Genomic DNA, 21,394 nt, shown 5'->3' on the forward strand with positions numbered 1-21,394 from the left:
CCCTTTAATTTTTTGGGGGGCCCCCAAGAGAATGGGGCCCTAAGTTATAGCTTGTTTACCTTATATGTAAATCCGGCACTGGATGGAATGGATCTGAGACTACTGCACAGTCTTTTGAAGGGAATTTACAATAAGGAACCAGTTGAAACTTTTCCAAAGTTTACTTTTTTGTATAAGTAAATATTTATATACAGTGGTACCTTGGGTTATGAACTTAATTCGTTCAAGAGGTCCGTTCTTAACCCAAAACAGTTCTTAACCTGAGGCACACTTTCACTAATGGGGCCTCCCACAGCCACCATGCCGCTGGCGTGCGACTTCCACTTGTATCCTAGGCAAAGTTTGCTACCAGGAGCACCTACTTCCAAGTTAGTGGAGCTCATTACCCGAAGCGTTTGTAAAGAGGACAGTACATAACCCAAGGTTCCACTGTAAAGGTAAAGTTTACTTTTCCAAAGTAAACTTTACCTTTATATAAATCTGTCTATATCTATATCTAATTGTGCACAAATATAGACTCTGTCTCCTACGGGTGCTCACTATTACTTTTGCATAATTCAAAATGCTTGTGCACATTCAGCAATATGTGCCTGCGACCTCTGGACCATTACTCATCTTCTCCAAGAAAGGAATACCCATATGCATTAATCATGTTAATTTATAGCCAAGCCTAATTTGAGATGAGTAAATGAGGCCAAAGATCAACTTTAAGAAGAATGTAACCTTACCAAGTAATTATTAAATATTGATGGTTATTCATTTCATGACACAATGACCTGTAGGTTAAAAATAGCTTTATTATTTTTTTGGGAATAAACAAGAGTTTCCAGTAAATGGAAAACAAACTGGTGTCCTAACAGAGTTCATAAACAACACTGATAACAGCAGAGATACAACTGACAAATATAGCCCAAGAAGGCATACTGTCTAAATACAGCAGTGCTTTATAAAGTTTTCATTTTCAATATAGTTAATACTGTACAATTAATAATTATTATAAAATCTTTGTCATTGAATATTACAACATTGCTCCATTGTGCATCCCTAGCTGGAAGGGGAAATTGTGTGTGGAAATAGGTGCTGTGTATGCTCCCTTTATTATTTATTTATTTTTAAAAATCTGAAATCCATTTGAATGTGGGATTGGACTCACTCCCATCTCCACCAACAGTGCAACCCCACACATTCAGGAAGCAAGCTGCACTGAGTTCAGTGGAACTTACTCCCGTGTAAATGTGGATAGAGTGGCAGCCTAAGAAGCTGATTGGCAGATTTTCGTGGAACACTCTTGGTTGTTCCATGTGTCCTCTGTTGGATTGCATGTGAGATTTACAAGATAACATTTCTATTTATTTCAGCATTGGCATGAATTGCCCCACCAGAAAGTTGCACAGTATAACAAATAAACCATTAAAACATGGGAAAATTATTAAAATCTCAATACTGAACACTGAGATTCCAAAAGGACAAAGACACATCAGTCAGTGACTGCCAGTCAGTTAGACATCGGAAACAAATGAGGCCATGCTATCCTTGTACTATGGCTGTAAAGCATGATGCTCCAAATTTAGAACATAAGTAAATTGATGCTTCATCATAATGTATAACTAGCCAATATTCTTACCAATTATTGCACACACCCATACATCCTTAAACAAACCCAACTGTACATAGTGATTCTTATTTATAGAATTTTCTTTTCATGTCCTGATCCTTTTGCAAGGCACTGTGTTGTTTTCAGCATAAAATCCATTTTTTTGTCTGCAGGCACTTCCATTGATATGGCTTATGCTTTCGTTGATGCATTCCAGCTGGGAGCTCCCATCTGTGGGCATCTAAAACAAACGCACAGTTTGATTGAATATGTAGATATTGGCATCAGCAGATATTTGATGTCATGGTAAATGCCAGAACCACATATTTTACAAGCCTGTGGTTCTAGGTTATCGGTATTCATTAGTTCAAAATGTAGAAGAGCTTGCTGGATTGGGCTAATTAATGTCCCAACTAATCTAGCACACTGTTCTCACGGTGGCCAACCAGATGCCTGTGGAAAAGCTGAGGCCAGGACCTAAGCACAAAACAGGTCCCTAATCTGAGATGTTTACAGACATTGCATGAGACAGAAAAGAGGCAAGTGTAGCAAATCAGCAGAGAAATGAAATATGCAAAGCCAAGGATAAGACCAGAATGATGTGAGCAAATGCAGCTGTGTGCACATAATTTAGGCATTATTTCAGTTATGACTATGGGTTATGCCAATGGTTTATGGAATAGGTGAGTTTTGAGCTGTTTTGTATGAGTGTTGGGAGTGGGGAGAGCATGGCATGACATAAAGTGTACTGAGGGAAAGCCCCAAATATGAGGTACGTGGGTGAAGTTTTATAAGACAGGAAAGTCTTCAGACAGCTCATAGGAACTTAGAAAGCTGTCTTATATTGAGCCAGGACAATGGTCCATCTAGATTAAAGGTAAAGGGACCCCTGACCATTAGGTCCGGTCGTGACAGACTCTGGGGTTGCGGTGCTCATCTCGCTTTACTGGCAGAGGGAGCCGGCATACAGCTTCCGGGTCATGTGGCCAGCATGACTAAGCCACTTCTGGCGAACCAGACAGCGCACGGAAACGCCGTTTACCTTCCCGCCAGAGCGGTACCTATTTATCTACTTGCACTTTGACGTGCTTTCGAACTGCTAGGTTGGCAGGAGCAGGGACCAAGCAAGGGGAGCCCACCCCGTCGCGGGCATTCAAACCGCCGACCTTCTGATCTGCAAGTCCTAGGCTCTGTGGTTTAACCCACAGATTACTTTTGTCTATATTGACTGGCAGTGTCATTTTAGGATTTCCAACTTACTTTTCTTTTACTCTGTACATTTGTTGGCAATTCATCTCTGGTCCTGTTTATTGTTGAATCTTCTAAATCTGGGACAAGAGGAGGGGAGAAAAGTAAGTTTTCCATCATTAGGTACAGAAGTCACAAAGTGTAAAGAAAAAGTTCGTGTGGTTTTAAATACTAGCTTATTTTCTTGTAGAACTAGATAAATTTCTTTAGAATTCACTTAAGACACGTTTCAGCAACAAGCAACCTATTGCCAACTTACCACTATGAGTTCACCTGAGAGCTGAAATTATCCTGGCTGAATCAGTCCAGGTTCGGCAGACTACATAATCTAATGTTGCATCTCCAACAATGATCAGACCTCTGTGCAATGGGTCACAAGCTTATGCTGGCCACTAGTTCTTTCCTGATTTTGACATCTGGAGTTGTCAAGTCTTTCCTATATCTTTACATGTGCCAAGACACTAAGAAAGGCTACAGCTACTGCACCCTTTCTCTCTCCTTCCCCAGTTCTCTGCCACTACCTCTGTTACCTATAGAACAAAATTGGAGGCCATATATGTAAAAGAACCGGTAGGCATGCAAGAATGCTTACCTGTGAGGATCTCATCAATCTGATCAACTACAAACTTTGCATCTTCCTTAGTGAAGCACATGGGTGGCTTAAATTTCAAGATGTTTCGATAAGGTCCATCAGCACTCAGAAGAATCCTCTGTTCTTTCAGCCTGATTAGAAGGGAACACAGATTTAATTTGGAATGCAAACTCCAAAATGCATTTAGGTATGTGAAGTTATAACGCAGCCAGTTCCTTTAAAGCTGTGTTTTATGATTCTGGGTGAATCGTGAGGGCATCTTCAGTTACTCAGCCCTGACCCGACTATGAATTTCAGCTCCTTCAGTTTGAATGTCTAGCCTGGAAGTTGTAAAGTTAAAACTGATGAAAAGAATGTCTAAAGCAAGCCAGTATATATTTACTTGTAGATAATATGCTGGGCCTCAGCAGTGGCAGGTGTTCTCTTTTGTCGATCCTTCACAAGATCCACTCCAACAAACAAACCAACACCTCTGAAAAATAAAGAAAAGGGAGGGAATCAGAGGTGCAGCAATCAAATCTCAGTGTTGCACAAAAGGCACACAACTCTAAATAGTTTTACAATGTAGTGTGGTAGGTCTCCTGTACAAAACAGTTATCTGATCTGTTATTCAGCAGTTGTCAGTGGTGGTGGGTGGGTATGATTGCCACCCACCACTGGAATGCGTCTCCTGGGTCTTCAGAGGGCAATGCAGTCCTTGGATTGAAGAAGCCACCCCTAGTTATACATTCTTTCGCATCTAAAAACTTTTTTAATGTTTACCCTGTTGTGCCTACCTGACATCTCCCACCAGTGGATGCTTTTCTTTTTGTTCCTTCAGCAGTCCAGTGAGATAGTTTCCAACACGTGTGGCATTCCCTTGGAGATCTTCTTTTTCTATCACGTCCAAAACAGCCAGTCCAATTGCACAGGACACTGGGTTGCCCCCAAACTGAGGGAGTGGAAATGACCAAGAAGAAATAGGTTATTGCTGCCTCAATTATTTCTTCATCCAAAGATTTTGATGAATGTTTTGAGCAAGACGGGGCTTGGTATCAGATTATTTTCTCAGGCAAACAAGAAATATTGGGTGCAAATTTCCTTCTATCTTTTTAACTTGCACCTTATGTGGTGCTATGGAGTGTCATATTTCTTCTTCAGTTTCCATTTGGAAAAGTTTGAAGGGAATAAAACACCACAGGGTTTGTACTGCTTTCCTACACAGAGTGAAGCTTAGCTATAACTTAGGCTCCTGCTCCACTTTTAAAGAAATAAAACAGTAAGCACCATGTTTTACATATACAGACAAGAGACCATGTGCTCAATATTATTTGCGTGATGAAGCTGTACATTGTCAATCAAAGTCTCATTTAGTCATTAAGAAGCTCAACCTGAGCATCTATTCAGTACGAGACTCAATTGGTGCATGCATGATATTGCAACGTATGGTCAAACCTTACTAGGCTGAATATTTCCTATCACCTTGTGCTTAATGGGGAATTGAGAGCACACCCGTCTTCCCCACCCTCCTGGTGTGCCACCAGTGTCTTCAAAAGATAATAATACTTCATGCCTATGCAGCAGTGCTGTGTGGAGATGAGATGGGGTTGGGGCAGCAGTGAGGGCAGAGGAACTCTGGGTTGGCAGTGCTGGCCTACACAGTAGCACCCTGTCACTGCTGCTCCCTCACCCCCTGGGCCACTGCTGCACCTATGGGTAGAGAATCCAAAGGACATTGGCCCAGATTGAATGAGGTGCTGCCAAATGGATGGAGAATCATAGAATCATAGAGTAGGAAGAGACCACAAGGGCCATCGAGTCCAACCCCCTGCCAAGCAGGAAACACCATCAGAGCACTCCTGACATATGGTTGTCAAGCCTCTGCTTAAAGACCTCCAAAGAAGGAGACTCCACCACACTCCTTGGCAGCAAATTCCACTGTCAAACAGCTCTTACTGTGCCATTTCACTTCGCACCATACATAACAGATGGATCAGGCCCAGATGTTTCCTGATGCTGTTGTCTAAACTGGGTGAACTGGCTTCACTGAAAAGCATTATTTGAGTCATTGCTGGGTGCTCTGAACATTCTTTCTGTAACAATCTATGATGGTGCAATTACACATGTCAGGCCCCTATAACAGATGTGGCCCTCCTAATATTGCTGAACTACAACTCCCATCATTCCTGGTCACTGGCCAAACCTACCAGGGCTAATGATCATTCAGCAACATCTGGAGAGCCAAAGTTTCCTCATACACAATTTATAACTATAAATGATAATATTAGAAGAGAAGCTCACCGTATTGAAGTATTCCAGTCCAGAGGCACCAAAAGCTTCCGCAATCTCTCTGGTGGTAACTACACAAGACATGGGATGGCCATTGCCAATTGGCTTCCCCATAGTGACAATGTCAGGCACAAAGTCTTCGCCTTGTAGCTGGAATCCCCAGAATTTTTTTCCAACTCGACCAAAACCGACCTGGACTTCATCAGCTATGAAAACTCCACCCGCTTTGTGGACAGCACTGAAAATAAAAAGGGAACAGAACAGATGCCTCACTGTGATGTCACTGTCATGTCATGTATAACCGCCCTGCCCAAAAAGAAGTCATGCTGTTCATTGCAAATCGCCCAGCATCCTGTTCTCTCAGTGGGTTAACAAGCTGCCTATGGGAATCCCATAAGCAGACTGTGATAGCATAGTAACTGGCTAGTAGCCATTAATAACCTTATCCTGTGTAGTCCTCTTTTAAAGCCATCCAGTTTGTCTGCCATCACTAAACCTTGAGCAATACTTATATTCCTTATGTAAACCTACCCCCCCCCCCCGCTTATTGGCCTTGGATTTGAATTGCCCAAAGCTACTTTGAGAAATGGGACACAGGTGGCTCTGTGGATTAAACCACAGAGCCTAGGACTTGCCAATCAGAAGGTTGGAGGTTTGAATCCCCGCGATGGGGTGAGCTCCAGTTGCTTGGTCCCTGCTCCTGCCAACCTAGCAGTTCGAAAGCACGTCAAAGTGCAAGTAGATGAATAGGTACCGCTCCAGCGGGAAGGTAAATGGCGTTTCCGTGCGCTGCTCTGGTTTGCCAGAAGCGGCTTAGTCATGCTGACCACATGACCCAGAAGCTGTACGCCAGCTCCCTCGGCCAATAAAGCGAGATGAGCGCCGCACCCCCAGAGTTGGTCACGACTGGACCTAATGGTCAGGAGTCCCTTTACCCTTTACTTTGAGAAAGGCAGCTCTTGTTACTGGGCAATATTTATTTACAAAAATAAAAATTGTCATTGTAGCAGTTTTAAATTTCAAGGAACAAAGATTAAAGCTACACAAAGAACCAAATAAGTAGACTCTTCTTGTGATTTTTATTAAGTAACCTGCTGTAAGTAACCCATCCCAAGCACTGTACATACTCTGCCACTTTCTGGAAATAGCCTGCAGGTGGAATTACTTGGCCTCCGCAACTCTGCATGGACTCAGCAATAAAGGCTGCAATCTAAGTAAGAGAAGATGTTATAAGAAGAGCATTCCTCTGCTTACTCGTTTGCAAATGAAACAACAGCTACAGGCACGAACCCTATGAAAACAGGTGAGATAAATGAATATGGATAGCTATGTTGCATCTTGAACAGCTGTGAGCAACAGTAACGACAACAAGAAAGGCAGAGGTGCCCAATTTTTCAATGCCAGGGCAAGCATCCAGCATAATTCTACAGCTCATTATTGACCCAATGCTCGAAGTCTTGGATTTACTGTGCATGTTTATTTAAAAACTCATTTAGTCGGCCTGTTCTTGCAGAATACAAATGTGATACTGGAAGTATCTGATGGGTTCACTGTTCTGATGAGTTATTTATTATCTATTTATTATTAATGATTGTCCACATTTCAATAATTTAATTACTAAAGGTGCTTTATAGTCTTTATATCAGCTTCACCCTGTGAACTCGTGAACCTCCATCAGCTTCATTCACATGGCATTCTGCGATAGCCGATTTAACCCCTTTCCTGTGGCTCAAAATGGGAAACAAATGCATTGAAGATGTGCAGAGCTGTATTTTGGGCACCCCTGCTTCAGAAGAAGAAGAAGGGGAAAAAACTTATGCAGAGCAAATCAGGATGAGGCATTTGACAAAAAGACAGAGCCTACAGCTGAAGTGATTCCAGTAGCTAGGAATGAAAACAAACAAACCAAAAAAGATTATTTGGGATCAGCAGATCAGATAGACTGGAACTGGAAGTATCAGCCAGGGGTCCATGCAAGCTTAAGCAGTGCCGTCTTCCTGGAAAGAAGGTCGTGTGGTAACGTGTAAAGAAGCGTACACTATATTCGAAGAGGTATACTACAGCCAGACAGTAGGAGGCTCCCCATAGTCTGTGAAACTTTATCAACTGCTCCTGGCAGAGGTCTACGGCACCAGAACCTATGAGGAAGATAATGCGAGGGGGAAGGGAGGAAACAGACAAAGGGGGGAACATAGAAACTATCCGTTAGTTTCTTTTTTATAAATCTCAATAAGGAATTAAAGACAGATGGGTGGGCTCCTTTGGACTTTAAGGTGATGGGAAATAGTGGCTCCAATCACTACCGGTGGGCATTTTAGGTTATTTTTATTCTTGTTTGTATTGTTTGCTTTTTCAAGTTCCTTTGAGTTCACCTTTCTGGAAAAGAAGTGACTAATAATAACAAGCCTCCATGCGAGTTCTAGAAATATCTCTCCACACCAAAGTCAGCAAGTTCCTATATCATTACTCGTGTTAAGATGCTATGTTTTAAATCTACAGCTTACTTTGCCATTTTGTCAGCTGCTTTGAGTGTACATTTTCATTCACATGAGCTAGCATTTAAATTCATGTCTCTGGATCCTCAAAGTGCAACATCCCACTGGATCCTACGGATTTTCTTCTCTTTGCATTGGGACACCACCATGAGAAATTATGAGAAGCTGCTGGGCTTTTATACATTTCTTCTTGTTAATCTGTTTGGTAGTTTGTATGATTTTGTGTTGTTGCAAAAATAAATAAATGTAAGCCCCTTTTAGGCATGAGGGCTCAAACTGGGTGGGGATTTTAGGAACAGAGGCTGTACACTGCAGTGCATTATATCCTGTGCCTTTTAACTGTTGCTACATACAGCCCCATTAATTTCAGCAAAAGTTCTATGTGCAGATTGAGAGCACAGTCAAAATAGGGCTTTATGCTTTAAGCCTGCTCTTATGTATGAAACAGAAGTTTAGATTTATTTATTCCGTTCTTCTTCTTTACTCAATCCTATTATTTTCTTGTGAGAGTTTTGAATGAAAGTTAAGGGGGGGGAGGGTAGAAGGCACCTTAAAATCCAGGAATCCAGTAAAAACAAAAGAAATTCCAGCTGTATAAAGCAGTCAAGTTCACCTAATTGAGCATTTTTCAGGACACAATCTGAGCAGGCTTTCATGTTCCTCCATTGCTTACATACCTTGCGTCCGTTCTTCTGAGCCTCTTCAATTATCTTTTTCACATCATTGGCATAAGCGCTTCCTGGGTCTGGATGGTCCTCTCTATATTTTCCTCTGTATATATCTGGTGAAGGAGCCTAAAGAGTGGCAAAAGAAGATATGAAATCTTTGAATGCACTGTTCTTGGCTCCTCCTCAGACAGGAACAAAACTGGCCTTAAAAACCCTATGTGGTGTGCACCTAAGAAGGGTTCACATAGGACATGCTGATTTTCTTCTAAATCTTCCTACAGCAGGTTAATAAGAAACCATGCATCAGAGGCACAAGAGGACCTTAAAATTTCCAGTATTGTAATGTATAGGTCCACAGGTTTTCCATATCCCTGGCTTTCCAGGAAGTGGGACAGAAGGCAGAAACGACAAAGAACTGAGACCATAATAACATACACTGGCTCATATCTAGTTCAATATCTGTTCTCAACAACCCCCATTAGATGTTTGGAAGAGCAATCTTCTGCTGCTTGTCCCCATGATCTGGAAGGGTGCCAAGCTGAGGGGGAGCACAAAATAATTTAAAAACTTAAATTTATATGGATAAATAAGGGTAAACTGCACCAAAAAGAATTATTGTGAAAATAAGGGGGAAGGGGGACAACAAATGGTCCTCACTCAGGGCGCTATATTACTAGAGTCTGCCCCTGTTGTCTATCAGCCAAATTGACATCAGTCTGAAGGGGCTTCAAAGTGTGCAGGGATCTGTGTGTGCAGGTGTCCTTTCAGGCATATCATGAGGGGAGGGTGCATTGGCATCTAGAAGGCAGGATGTTTCTGATTTCCAGATCTTGAGGCCTGCTCATGCTGAACCCTGGAAGAGCTACACTTACTAGCCGCTGTCAGATTTATTGTCCATGAATTCCTCATGACAATTAAGAGCCACTTCTTAAGAGATTCTTGGATACAGAAACCTATGGGTTTTTTTTTTAAAAAAAAACATGCTTTTCCTACTGTAGGTTAGCATGCATTTTCTTTTTAATATACACAAGCAGGTATCTTGCATTTTTCAGGACAAAATATATCTCTGTCCATATACAATTCATCTTGTAAGAAGCGCCCCGGGCTTCTTACATTGATTAGGCCAACCAAAATATCACTAAATAGTATCTATTGATTTTTGTGGAGGTGTTGCTATGCAGTTTAGCTTTGCATTTCATTTGTATCTGCAATGAATAGAAATATGCTAAGGGCAGTAAGAATCCAGCATAATAATAATTACTTACCACATGTACAAATTCCTTTTTGGCCTCTTTCCCCAGTTGATTAAATTTATATGGACTGATGTCAATCAGCGATGTAACATGGCCATGATAAGCACTGAAACAGAAGATGGATGCCAAGTGACTCCAGGGTGTGAAAGAGTTCAACAGAAGCAGACTCTGTTACAGGTTAGTTTTGCACATGTTTTACACAAGTTTTGCACCTAAACTGACATAGAATCTCAGTTTAACCTTAGTTTTCTGTATGTGGTATCATTACAGCAACATATTCAATGTCGCCGTTCAAAATTTTCATCGTTTTTAATATTTATTATTATTGAACTGCAAATGCAAGTATTCTCTAATTAATAGGAATTAGTAGACTGTTTCCCTCTATGACATACAACTATGCAGAGACAACCCCTTCCTCACAGAAACGGATGAGTCAAAATAGAGGTTTGAGTTAAAATGAAGAAGTCTTGATGAAGTTAATGGATACATTTGTTTACAGATCACTGTGTGCTGATCAGTGACCTCATTTGAGGTGAATGAGAAACTAACTGTGATCAGAGAAGCTCCATGCATGCAGAATCTTCATGTATGGGGATATGGGTGTTACCAGAATTCCAACACTGGGTGCTAGGCTACAGACTGAACCATCATTATAGTGGCACATGACCCGTCTGCATCATGTTGCAAGGAACTGATCTCATCCATACCATCAGCATACTTACTGGTCAAGTGTAATCACGTCTTGGTGGCCCCGGTATTGGCGGGCCAGGCGCAAAGCGAGGTCATTGGCTTCAGATCTGGCGGACAAAATTAGAAGGCAATGAAAGCAGCTATTGTAACAGGAGAGCTACATAATAAACTAGTCTTTTAAGCCAAAATTAAAAATAACTCCAGACAGGCATAAGGCAAACTCTAATCCCCTAGAAATGATTAATAGCACACCTATTGGATTCAGAGTGAAAATGTTGAATGAGGGCAGGATTCTTTCTGGGTTGAAAAGCCAAAGAGTTGCTTCACATGGACACATGCATGGAAATAAAATCGTAGAGTTGGAAGGGACCTACAAGGGTAATCTAGTCCAGTGCAGGAATCTCAACTAAAGCATCCTATAGCGATCACATCTAAGCCTATGTGAATTCTGCACATTTGTTCATGTCTTGATTATCATAAAATCTACAGCTGGACACAAACTATGAACTTGTGAATAGCTCAGCTTTGGTTTACATTGCTAATCTTGAGGGCTGCCCAGGAAAATGAGGGGACATACAGGTTGTGGACATGATCTGGTGCCGCCTGTATGTGAAGCCTTCCCATTCTGTGAAGAGATGTGGCCCACTGTGTACACAGAACATCCTTTGCTGAGGAGCCCCTGTGGGCATGGAGCTCACTGAATGCATTGGAGCTGATGGGAGGAATTCCTTGGACTGATCCAAAGAGGCATAGGGGAGGGAGAGACAGTTCCCCATTGCACAATCTGGTTGTTTTGCATCTGGAGAAACCCTCGCCCTGCAATCTGTTGTTTCCTTTGCAGCAAGCTTCTTCCTATGTTTTGTATCTAGTAAAACTGATTGTATCTAGTGAAACCTTCTTCTGCAGAGATTTCATTTGCTGAAAGTACAGAGTCTCAGACTAGGATTAGGAAAACCCAGGTTCAACTCAACCATGAAGCTTTTTTCCACTGTCTCTTAGCCTACCCCACAAGGTTGTTGCAAGAGTAAAATAGGAACAAGGGAAATAACAATAAATACTAATAATACTAATAATACTAATAATAATTTTATTTATACCCCGCCCTCCCTGCTTCAAAAACCGGGCTCAGGGTGGCTAACAACAAATTAAAGACACTTAATTGTAAAAGCAGCATAAAATACAGTATAAAATCACTTTAGGGGAAATAAACATTAGATAACCCCCAGGGCTAGCTGGCTGAATTGGTCCTACTTGGGCCAGCGAGGAGGCCAGGGGAGAATTAGCTGTGGGGTCTCAGAGCGGGTAATCTTCATAAAAGGGGAGGGGGAGGGAAGAAGGGAAATAAAAGATCAGGCTGAATTCAAATTAAAGGCCAGGTAGAATAGCTCTGTCTTACAGGTCCGACGGAAGGAGATTAAATCCTGTAGGGCCCTAGTCTCATGGGACAGAGCATTCCACCAGGTCAGAGCCATCACTGAAAAGGTCCTGGCCCTGGTGGAGGATAGTCTAACTTCCTTAGGGCCTGGGACCTCTAAACTATGGTTATTCATGGACCTTAAGGTCCTCTGCAGGGCATACCAGGAGAGGCGGTCCCGTAAATAAACATGCATGCATAGATGAGATAGAAATGTAAAAGATAAACAAATACTATGACCATATGAATTTTTGCCCACATGAAAACCTGGGCACAACCTTAGAAAACCCTATATTTGTTAACTCTGTTGTCTCATCATCTCCCAAAGCTGTTAAAATGTAGACGTTAATTTATACAAGTTTCCAAAAGATAATAGCAATGAAAAGTCCTTTAGCCATACCCAGAGTTCACGAAGTAGCAAACAGAGAGAGGCTCTGGGAGGGTCGCAGTGAGACGCTTGGCATACTGGACCAGATTGTCGTGCAGGAAGCGAGAATTGGTGTTGAGTAACTCCATCTGTTTCACCGCAGCTTTGATCACATCTGGATGGCTGTGTCCAACTGGAAAGGACCAAGTGAAGAGAAGTCAATTGAACCCATTTGAGAGTACCTGAAAAAAGACCCCAAATCCACCTCAAATGAATGGGAGCGCTTTAAAAGTTGTCAACATATGTTAAGCCACAGTTCTTACCATGTGCTACGTTGTTAATGCAGTCCAAGTATTTTTCTCCATTCTCATCAAACATATACTGCCCACGGGCACACACAATCTTAATGGGGTCCTTAGCAAAGAAGACCTTGCACGAGGGCCTGAAAAGCATGAAAGCATTGCTTTAGTTTCGGTCTGCTGAAAAGCTCCTTCTCCAGAGCACTGCATACACAGACTTTGCTTCAGAACTTAAAAATGCATTTGTGGAAAGTAAACCTGCTGACTGGAAGTGTTTCCTGGCTTTTTTTGTACGGCTTCTATTTCAAAAGAGCGAGAGAGATATATGCAAAATGTTGTACTTTGGATTAAGGGGGGGGGAGTTTATTTTCATAATCTTAAAAAACAAAACAAAAAAACCATGTAAATGCAGCAAATTCATTATGATCTATCAGGAGTCCTCAAGCCTTGTCCTGGGGAGACTCCGTCAGTGAGGGGAAAATAGTAAATTATGTCTCTCCGAGTGTAAATATGGCTGGCTTCAGGGAACACCCATCATAGTACAGGAATTGCCTTAGGGAAAATTTGGTATCTCTTCCCACCTGTGAAAAGGACAGTAACTTAAATGTGATATATTGCTCAACACACCAAGCCAATCTCCAAATAACAGAGTTATTTTGGACATGCACAGGGTTTTGTTCCCTCACCACAAACAGCATAGACTGGGGAAATTGGGAACCATTCATTAAGAAAGGATCAAACCCGCCACACAAAAAAGGCTCCATCCATTTCCTCTCCCACACTCTCCATTGGGTGCATACAGCTGCTTCCATGAGAGAGCTGTCTGCACAGCAGGGCTGCTAATGGGGAAGGGAGGGGTTCCCAGTGCGCCTGTAGGGACTCCCATGCATTAAGCAGTGTGCATGAGAAGGGGAGAACAATACAACCTGGAGTGGGTCTCTTCCTAGGTTTTTTAATGAACCACAAGAAGACAGCCCCAAAGAGTTGAGCCCTAACCTTTTGTATGTTTTGGCTGGCCTTTTGTATCTTTAGCTGGTTCCCAGCTTCTACTGTATGCCAATGGAGCCAAAATAGCTTATTATTGTATTAAGGATGAAATAATAATCCAAGGGAGACAACAACTCTCAGAGTTTGCACAGAACTTTTCGCCTCTTTAGTGGGCAGAATTCCAGGCTTGGCTTTGCAGAACGCCCAGGATCCACTTGGGTTATGCAAGGACTGTGAGTACAGTGTATCAACTGGTTACACAATCTTGCATGCTTGTTTAATGCCACTGACATCACATGCACCTCTGTGCATTTACTGCACTTGTCCAAGTTTCCTTTGGAAGGTCAAACACTGATCCACCTTCCTGGCTGTTAATCTGACTATTTATACAGGGGTTAGATAAGGGCACAGATGTCCTGTGCACAGAGGCAAAGGAGATTTTTTGGACTGCCAGATGGGGTTTTGTACAATATTCAAGCATATATATCTTAGTATCACACCCCAGAGAAGTGAATAATTTTCAGTATCAGCAGGGCTTCAACTGACTGCATGGCAAAGAGAGAGAGAGAGGGAAGGGCATTTCTAAGTGTCACTGAAAGTGTAGCATTTCCCCATTTTTGTTTCTAAGAAATATTTTTTTTAAAAAAAAAAACTTTTGGATTTTTTTTTTAAATAAGCCTTCCTAGAAAGTGCTAAAAACTTTTTAAAGTGGTTTTTTAAGGGGGCAATTAGGTAAGCATACGGCCCACCAAAAGTTAAGTGCTTTAAAAGGCTTAAATTCTATGCAAACTGTGGGTCCGAACATCAGCAAAAATGCACAGATTTGCACAGATTTGCAGGCTGCAACTTCCATGGATTTCAAGAGGAGATTTTAAAGCATGTGCTTGACTTTCCCATTGAAACTGTTGCTTTTAAATTCTTTCTATTTACGAAAAAGAAAATATTCGTGATAGTTCAAATGATCAAATACGGATCCTTTCAGAAAATGTGACAATTTAGGGCTATGAAATACGTTAGTGCAAGATAATGTCAGAGGCTTTTTAAACAGGGAAAGTGGCAGTTCTGCGGATGGCAGGGACAGGGCAAAGAAGGTTTTGGTAGGTTGATTTCCACCCCCCTTTCAATTTGGTTCAGAGTTTGATCTGGCCAGGATGAGTGTAGACCTCACCACCTTGATTCTGCACCCCACTCCCAACCGCGGAGAGATCCCGGCCACCATCTCCGCTAGAGAGATCTTTTGCAGGTAGCCTTACCGCGCAGGTAGAGGACCTGCCGGGGTCTGTTAGCAGAGATCTACGGATGAACGGCAGTATGCAAATTTAATAATAAATAGCAATCTTGCCGGAGGAAGAATGAGAGCGATTGCAGAATGTGGGGTGGAAAGTTGGGAAGTTTTTTTCTGGGGCGCGAGAGAGTTTTGCATGCCTGCGCCGGGGCGCCCCCTCCCCGCTCCCCTGGCTTTGCCCCTCTGGCTCACCCGATGTGCTTCTTCCGCAGCTCCAGCGTCTCTGCCTTGCTGTACATCTCCATCGTGCCTGGTCTCACTCTCTCTCTCTGCAGCCCCGGGGATCTCGCCCTGCGCTGCTCCCGGGCAGCCGCCTTCGCCTTTTATCCCATGCCCGGCAGGGGCCGCCGCGTCCTTCGCCCAGGCCCCGCCTCCTGCGCGCCGCCCATCTCCGCGCCACCCGCCAAAAGTACCAAGGCTGGCTTCCAGCCACCTCTTCTTCCTTACCCGCACGAGGTAGTCCTCAAGCCACCCCACTCCGTCGCCCTGGAATCCGGAGTATTCCACACCCCGCTTTCAGCCCGGCTGGTCTTCCCACCACCGTCTCTCCGCTTGAACATTTCCCTGGGCTTAGCCCCGTTCAGTCCGTTGCAGCAAAGAGCAAGCAGGGAATAAATAAATAAAGAAGGTCGTTATTGTTCTTGGCTGTTTGGAAGCCGCTTTGAGATTCATTGCAATGCAAAGCGGCACAGAAATATAATCCAAATCAACCAATAAGATAGCTCAGTGGCAGGGCCGAAATTAGGTTTGATGATGCCTTAATGGGGCCCTTTAAATGTCCAGCTGTCCTTTGTCAACAGCAAATTGTCACAGTTTTTTGTATTGAATATATTCTATATGGTAATTTATGGACCTAAAGGTAAAGGTAAAGGGACACCTGACCATTAGGTCCAGTCATGACCGGCTCTGGGGTTGTGGCACTCATCTCGCTTTATTGGCCGAGGGAGCCGGCATACAGCTTCCAGGTTGTATGGCCAGCATGACTAAGCCGCTTCTGGCGAACCAGAGCAGCGCACGGAAACCCCGTTTACATTCCTGCCGGAGTGGTACCTATTTATCTACTTGCACTTTGACGTGCTTTCGAACTGCTAGGTTGGCAGGAGCAGGGACCGAGCAATGGGAGCTCACCCCGTCACGGGGATTCGAATTGCCAACCTCCTGATCAGCAAGTCCACATTGCCACCCGCGTCCCTAATTTATGGACCGAATAGGTATCAAAACTATTTGCACATAACAAAATAGGAGCCTACACAACACAAAACACTGTTGCTGTATGTAGGTTTTATTTTATTTGTTTTTTATCTTATGATTCTATGTCCCCTCAAGAAGTTGTTGGACCATCTCTGACCCTTGGCAATCCTGGCTGGGATGCTGATGGGAACTGGAAGGCAGCACAATCTGGAGGGGCCACAAATGCCCCATCTCTGCATCCTTTGTGATCCAAAGGAAAGCAGAGCGATGTGTTTGGCACAAGCTTGGCAGCAGGAGTTGCTGGGAGGAGGTGTACAAGGCGCCATCCAACTTCACTTCTTTGTATTTGTTTGGTTTACCCCTTAGCTTTTTCTTCCCCCAAAGATATCCCAACATGGCAGCACAGGTTTAGGATCAGAGTTTCCCTTTGCATTCATTAGGAAAGGCATTGTCCAGAAGAGGGCTTTGTGGCAGCCTTCCTCACAGGAGCATCTTCACTGGACAACTTCCAGCTTATGCTGAAGATGCACCTCTTTGCCCTGGCCTTGGACAGCTAAGGTCCATCTTTATGGGAATCCACTTCTTCTGTTTTGCTTAATCTATATATTGTGCTACTTTTGGCTTGGAACAGATGCACTTGTTTGTACACAGACTGTCCTACTCCTTTTACTTGTTCTTGATTGCATGGTTGCATTGCTGTAACTCACCCTGGGAACAAAACCAAAAAAGGAACAAAAAGGTTTCAGAGACGGACTCCCCTGCAGGGCTGTTGAACTGGAATTGAGATGCAAATTTAATGCCATCAGAATTGGGCGGAGTAGAGCCTCTCCAAGTGGCCAGCTTGATATGGAAGATAAATGGTCCTCTTCAAATGGGAGTGGATCTTGCTTTTCTTTGTGCCCACATTGCAATGGGGCACACCTGTTCTCTTGCATCTGTTGAATAACTTCTCTTCAATTTTGGCCTGTAGCATCATGCATGGATCTGCCAACTGAGAATAACATTTCATGTGTCTAACGAAGTGCACTCCAACTCACCAAAACAAACCAACCAACCTTAACAACGTCAAGTTAAGCCTCAGGGGCTACCAGGTCCCTTGTTGTTCTTGCTGGAACATGCTAACACAGCCTTAGTAATCCTAATACAAACACAGTGAAGTAAGCTGCTAATGTTATTATCCCCTTATTTCAGGAGGAAATGCTGAAGGCAGGAAAATACTGGCGAGATCCAACTAGCTCGCATTCATTGTCTATCACCACACCCTTCCCTCTATTGGTGTGAATAGGTAGTTATGGAAGATGTAATCAACATGATGGGAGGTGGTGTATACTTCCTAATGCCATTAGCATACAAAATAGATGCAGAAACTGGTTGATATGTTTGGTGGGATTGTCAAGTTTTGGCAAAATCTCGTGCACAAGTTCAAGGTTGGCACCTTGGTTAGAAAGGGATCTCATTATGATGCTGTAAGAACATAAGAGCCCTCAGGCAGGACGTGAAAGCAATGACTCTTCTCTTCTCACACTCTAGAAGCTGATATATCGCCACTTAGTCTGGAGGAGGCATATAGTTGTTGTGGTTGGCATGGGTAGAGTTCCCCTCTGTGAAGAGCTAACCTGTTTTGCAGCGTTACCTTTACCGCAAGAAAACCCTACCCACCTTTTAAAGATGGCAACACCCTTAGTATGGCCGGTGAGGCAACTGCAGAGCCAGCAATGGGCACTGTCTGGGCACCATGTGGAGACCAGGATTCTTGTACCAGCGGCATTGTGCTGTGGGGGTTAGAGTGCTGCACTAACACCTGGCAGACCAGGGTTCAAATCCTTGCTCAGCCATGAAGCCCACTGGGTAGCTTTGGGCCAGTCACTGTCTCTTATCCTCTCAGTTGTGAAGATAACAATGGAGAGGGGGGAAAGTGGGATATAAATGTAATAATAAATAAAATTACAAACATCTTGTAGGTGCAGCTTGGGCGAGGTGGCATTCCATTTTAAGGCCCTGCTCACATTTTTCTGTGGTGGCCCCTTGTGACAATCTTTTCCCATTTCTAAAAAGTCCAGTAGCCTCTGATGTGAATGTATGATTTCTGCTATCTTGGATGTGGGGTGGGTGGGTTTAGGAAGCTAGCATTTACCCATTTATATTAATGACCATGCCCAACTGAGGTCCATTAATTTCAGTGGGTCAGCTTTGAGAAAAAGTTAGTTACGTATAACCCAGTGAGTGGAAATGCCCCTAGTGACAATGACGTGAAAGGAACTGTGCAGCGTAGGTCTACTATGGTATTTTGAGTAAGTAAGCCTTCATTGTGAATAAGGTTACTTTGTTTTTAAATTATGCTGCTTGCTACCAGTTCTTTGGAGGTCCTTTGAGGAAGGAAAAGCTGTCTGTGGACAAACGTCGGCTCCCTTGGCCAGTAAAGCGAGATGAGCGCCACAACCCCAGAGTCGTACATGACTGGACTTAACTGTCAAGGGTCCTTTTTTTGAGGAAGGAAGGGTGATACAGTGATATCTCAGGTTACATATGCTTCAGGTTACAGACGCTTCAGGTTACAGACTTCGCTAACCCAGAAATAGTTCCTCGGGTTAAGAACTTTGCTTCAGGATGTGAACAGAAATCGCTTGGTGGTGGCGTGGCGGCAGCGGGAGGCCCTTCGCTAAAGTGGTCCCTCAGGTTAAGAACAGTTTCAGGTTAAGAACGGACCTCCAGAATGAATTAAGTTCTTAACCCGAGGTACCACTGTATTTATTTTTAAATTGCATGGGATTTTTGAAAGCAAAGTGAAGCAAATCCTTATGGGGGGGAAATAATAAAGAAATCAGCTTCTAACATCATTGTGTTTTTTTAAGCATTAAAAAATTAGGTGGCTTTTTTAAAAAAACCCAACAATTTATTACACTTTTCTGCCAATATTAAACCGAGTTGCTAGTGGTCTTCTATCCTGGGCAGCAGATTAGGTCCACCCATGGAGCTCAGACTGTTCCTGCACCATGTGAGGGAAGCTTCTGACTTTGTGCCAACCCATAACTGGAAGATTGCCCAGCTTAGATGTACTCAGCTAATTCAGTGGGCCTTACCAGGGAAAGTGCAACATGCTATTATTTATCCATTTATTAAAATATGTACCACCACCCTAGCATTATAACTCAGTTGCACATTAGAATGTGTTTAAGCTCCTGATTAATGACCCTAATTAAACCCCAGCTTATATCCATGACTCCCGAAAGCCAATTTGAATAATTTCAGATTTGAGGGATACACTAGCCCTCTTAAGGTGTTTCTCTCACCATGGGACCAACACTAGGTGGAGGCTAGCAAGCTTACCCCTGCTCCCTCCATTACCCTCCGCAAGAGTGGATGCTCACGTACATTTGCTTCATGCCCTGTACATTTTAGAACCCTGGAAAAAGCAAGGTTCTAAAGCAACCAGGTAGCCTACGCAAGTCCAGCCAGCGTCCTAGTATAGATAGTGTCACCCTCTGATTTGTGCAGAGTAGCAGTGGCATGTACACTTGTCCTCAATTCCTCTCCCATGTAGTGTTAATTGTGGGTAAAGGGTCACCTAAGATGGAATAATACTATTTAATTATTATCATTTTTAAAATATATTTTTATTAAACAATTTCAATCAATCCAAATAGTCAATTACATTATTTCCCCCCTTTTTATCCCCCCTCCCTGTTCCTCCCTCTCCCTGCCAAGACTCCCTTCTCTGATTTGTTTGCGCTTATTATTCTCTTCATGTTAAAAATTGCACATAACATTGCCTTATCTGTCATATATTCTATTAATAAATTTGTGGATATTTATTCAAAACCCGCCAAGGAGTCCAAGTGGAGATTTTTTTGGGGGGGGGGTGCCTAGCCCTGGCACTCACCCCCAAAGCGCTAGCAGCCTGGACCGTGTCCTTCCTTAATAGGACGACACCGATCTCGCTGCCATTTCCCTTCGCAGCAGACCGGAAGTCGAAATACTATTTACTTATTTATTGCTGTTATGTACTAAGCTTGGATCCTAGAACAATAGGCAAGTAGGAATTTCAATTGCATTTTTATCCACTCCCATGTGCAAAGGACAGCAACTAAGATGATCAAGGGTCTGGGAACCAAGAATTATGAGGAATGGTTGAAGGCGCTGAGTATGTTTAGCTTGGAAAAGAGGAGATAAGATAGCCATCTTCAAATATCTAAAGGGCTGTCACATGGAAGATGGAGAAGCTTATTTTCTCCTGCTTTGGAGAAAAGGACCAGGACTAATGGATTCAAGTTACAAGAAAGGAGATTCTGACTAAATACCAGGAAGAACTTTCTGGTAGTAAGAGCTGTTCGGTGGAATGGACTCCCTTGGGAGGTTGTGGACTCTCCTTCATTGGAGGTTTTTAAGCAGAGGTTGGATGGCCATCCATCATGGATACTTTAGCTGAGAGTCCTGCATTGCAAGGAGTTCGACGAGATGACCCATTGGGTCCCTTCCAACTCTACAATTCAATGATTCTACGAACCTGAGCTACTGAAGAGATGGATGCATTTTGGAAAGTTATTTCTACACACCCAGGCTAAATTTGGCACAATTAAGCTGTCATAAGTAGTTTCAGGAATGGGCTCACCTGAGTCTGTTATAGTAAAAAAAGAAAAGAAAAGCATAACAAAGAGTCTTGTGGCTTTTCAGGCTAGCAGATAGATCATGGTCCAAGGTTTGTGGGCCTTAACTAAGGTCATCAGATGAATGAAGTGATAATGCATATCAGCTGGCAGATTCTAAATACACTCAAGAAAGAAGAAGAAAGGGGGATGTCATTACAAAGTGAGTCATATGGCCCAGAGACCTGCAAAGGACAGGTGTGGTTTTTTTCATCATTATTATGAAGAACTCAAATGCAATCAGAATAGTGTCAACTGCTCTGCAATTGGAATGAATTGGAAAAGCAAAGACGAATGGCCAACGTGAAGCAAAGGAAAATAATTACTTTCTGAAGTGAGCTGTTACTTCCAGTCTCTAGTGAACCCAAGCTTCCCCTTTCTGAGAAAGAGAGAGGAGATG

At 43.0% G+C, this 21,394-nt stretch overlaps 2 protein-coding genes across 2 annotated transcripts in view; both read right to left on the reverse strand.

The window, feature by feature from the left end:
* Positions 1-777: 777 nt before the first annotated feature.
* ETNPPL (ethanolamine-phosphate phospho-lyase) lies at positions 778-15,494 on the reverse strand. The gene is made up of 13 exons (XM_081925104.1): positions 15,353-15,494; positions 12,913-13,031; positions 12,623-12,782; positions 10,841-10,915; positions 10,131-10,224; positions 8,875-8,991; positions 6,830-6,912; positions 5,715-5,940; positions 4,211-4,365; positions 3,817-3,906; positions 3,435-3,565; positions 2,855-2,922; positions 778-1,835 (listed from the first exon to the last, which is right to left on the reverse strand). Exons 1-13 carry the CDS (start codon positions 15,403-15,405, stop codon positions 1,701-1,703), a joined length of 1,506 nt encoding a protein of 501 aa, XP_081781230.1. The 5' UTR covers positions 15,406-15,494; the 3' UTR covers positions 778-1,700.
* A 1,632-nt stretch (positions 15,495-17,126) lies between these two features.
* COL25A1 (collagen type XXV alpha 1 chain) overlaps positions 17,127-21,394 on the reverse strand; it is a 317,071-nt gene continuing 312,803 nt past the window's right edge. The window contains exons 37-38 of the mRNA XM_081925055.1: positions 19,831-19,916; positions 17,127-17,342 (exon numbers count right to left, since the gene is read on the reverse strand). Coding sequence (XP_081781181.1) covers positions 17,324-17,342; positions 19,831-19,916 — 105 coding nt within the window. The 3' untranslated portion in view covers positions 17,127-17,323. The remainder of the gene's footprint in view (positions 17,343-19,830; positions 19,917-21,394) is intronic.

Source organism: Podarcis melisellensis (genome assembly GCF_964234715.1).
Source record: "Podarcis melisellensis genome assembly, chromosome: 9".
Taxonomy (NCBI): Eukaryota; Metazoa; Chordata; class Lepidosauria; order Squamata; family Lacertidae; genus Podarcis; species Podarcis melisellensis.

Excerpts from the sequence above, each read along its gene's own strand:
- ETNPPL (XM_081925104.1), bottom strand. The coding sequence starts at position 15,405 with ATGGAGATGTACAGCAAGGCAGAGACGCTGGAGCTGCGGAAGAAGCAC. Across the intron at positions 10,225-10,840 it reads GACGTGATTACACTTGACCA|TGCTTATCATGGCCATGTTA; the intron begins GTAAGTATGCTG and ends CTTCTGTTTCAG. Across the intron at positions 3,907-4,210 it reads CCACTGGTGGGAGATGTCAG|AGGTGTTGGTTTGTTTGTTG; the intron begins GTAGGCACAACA and ends TTTATTTTTCAG.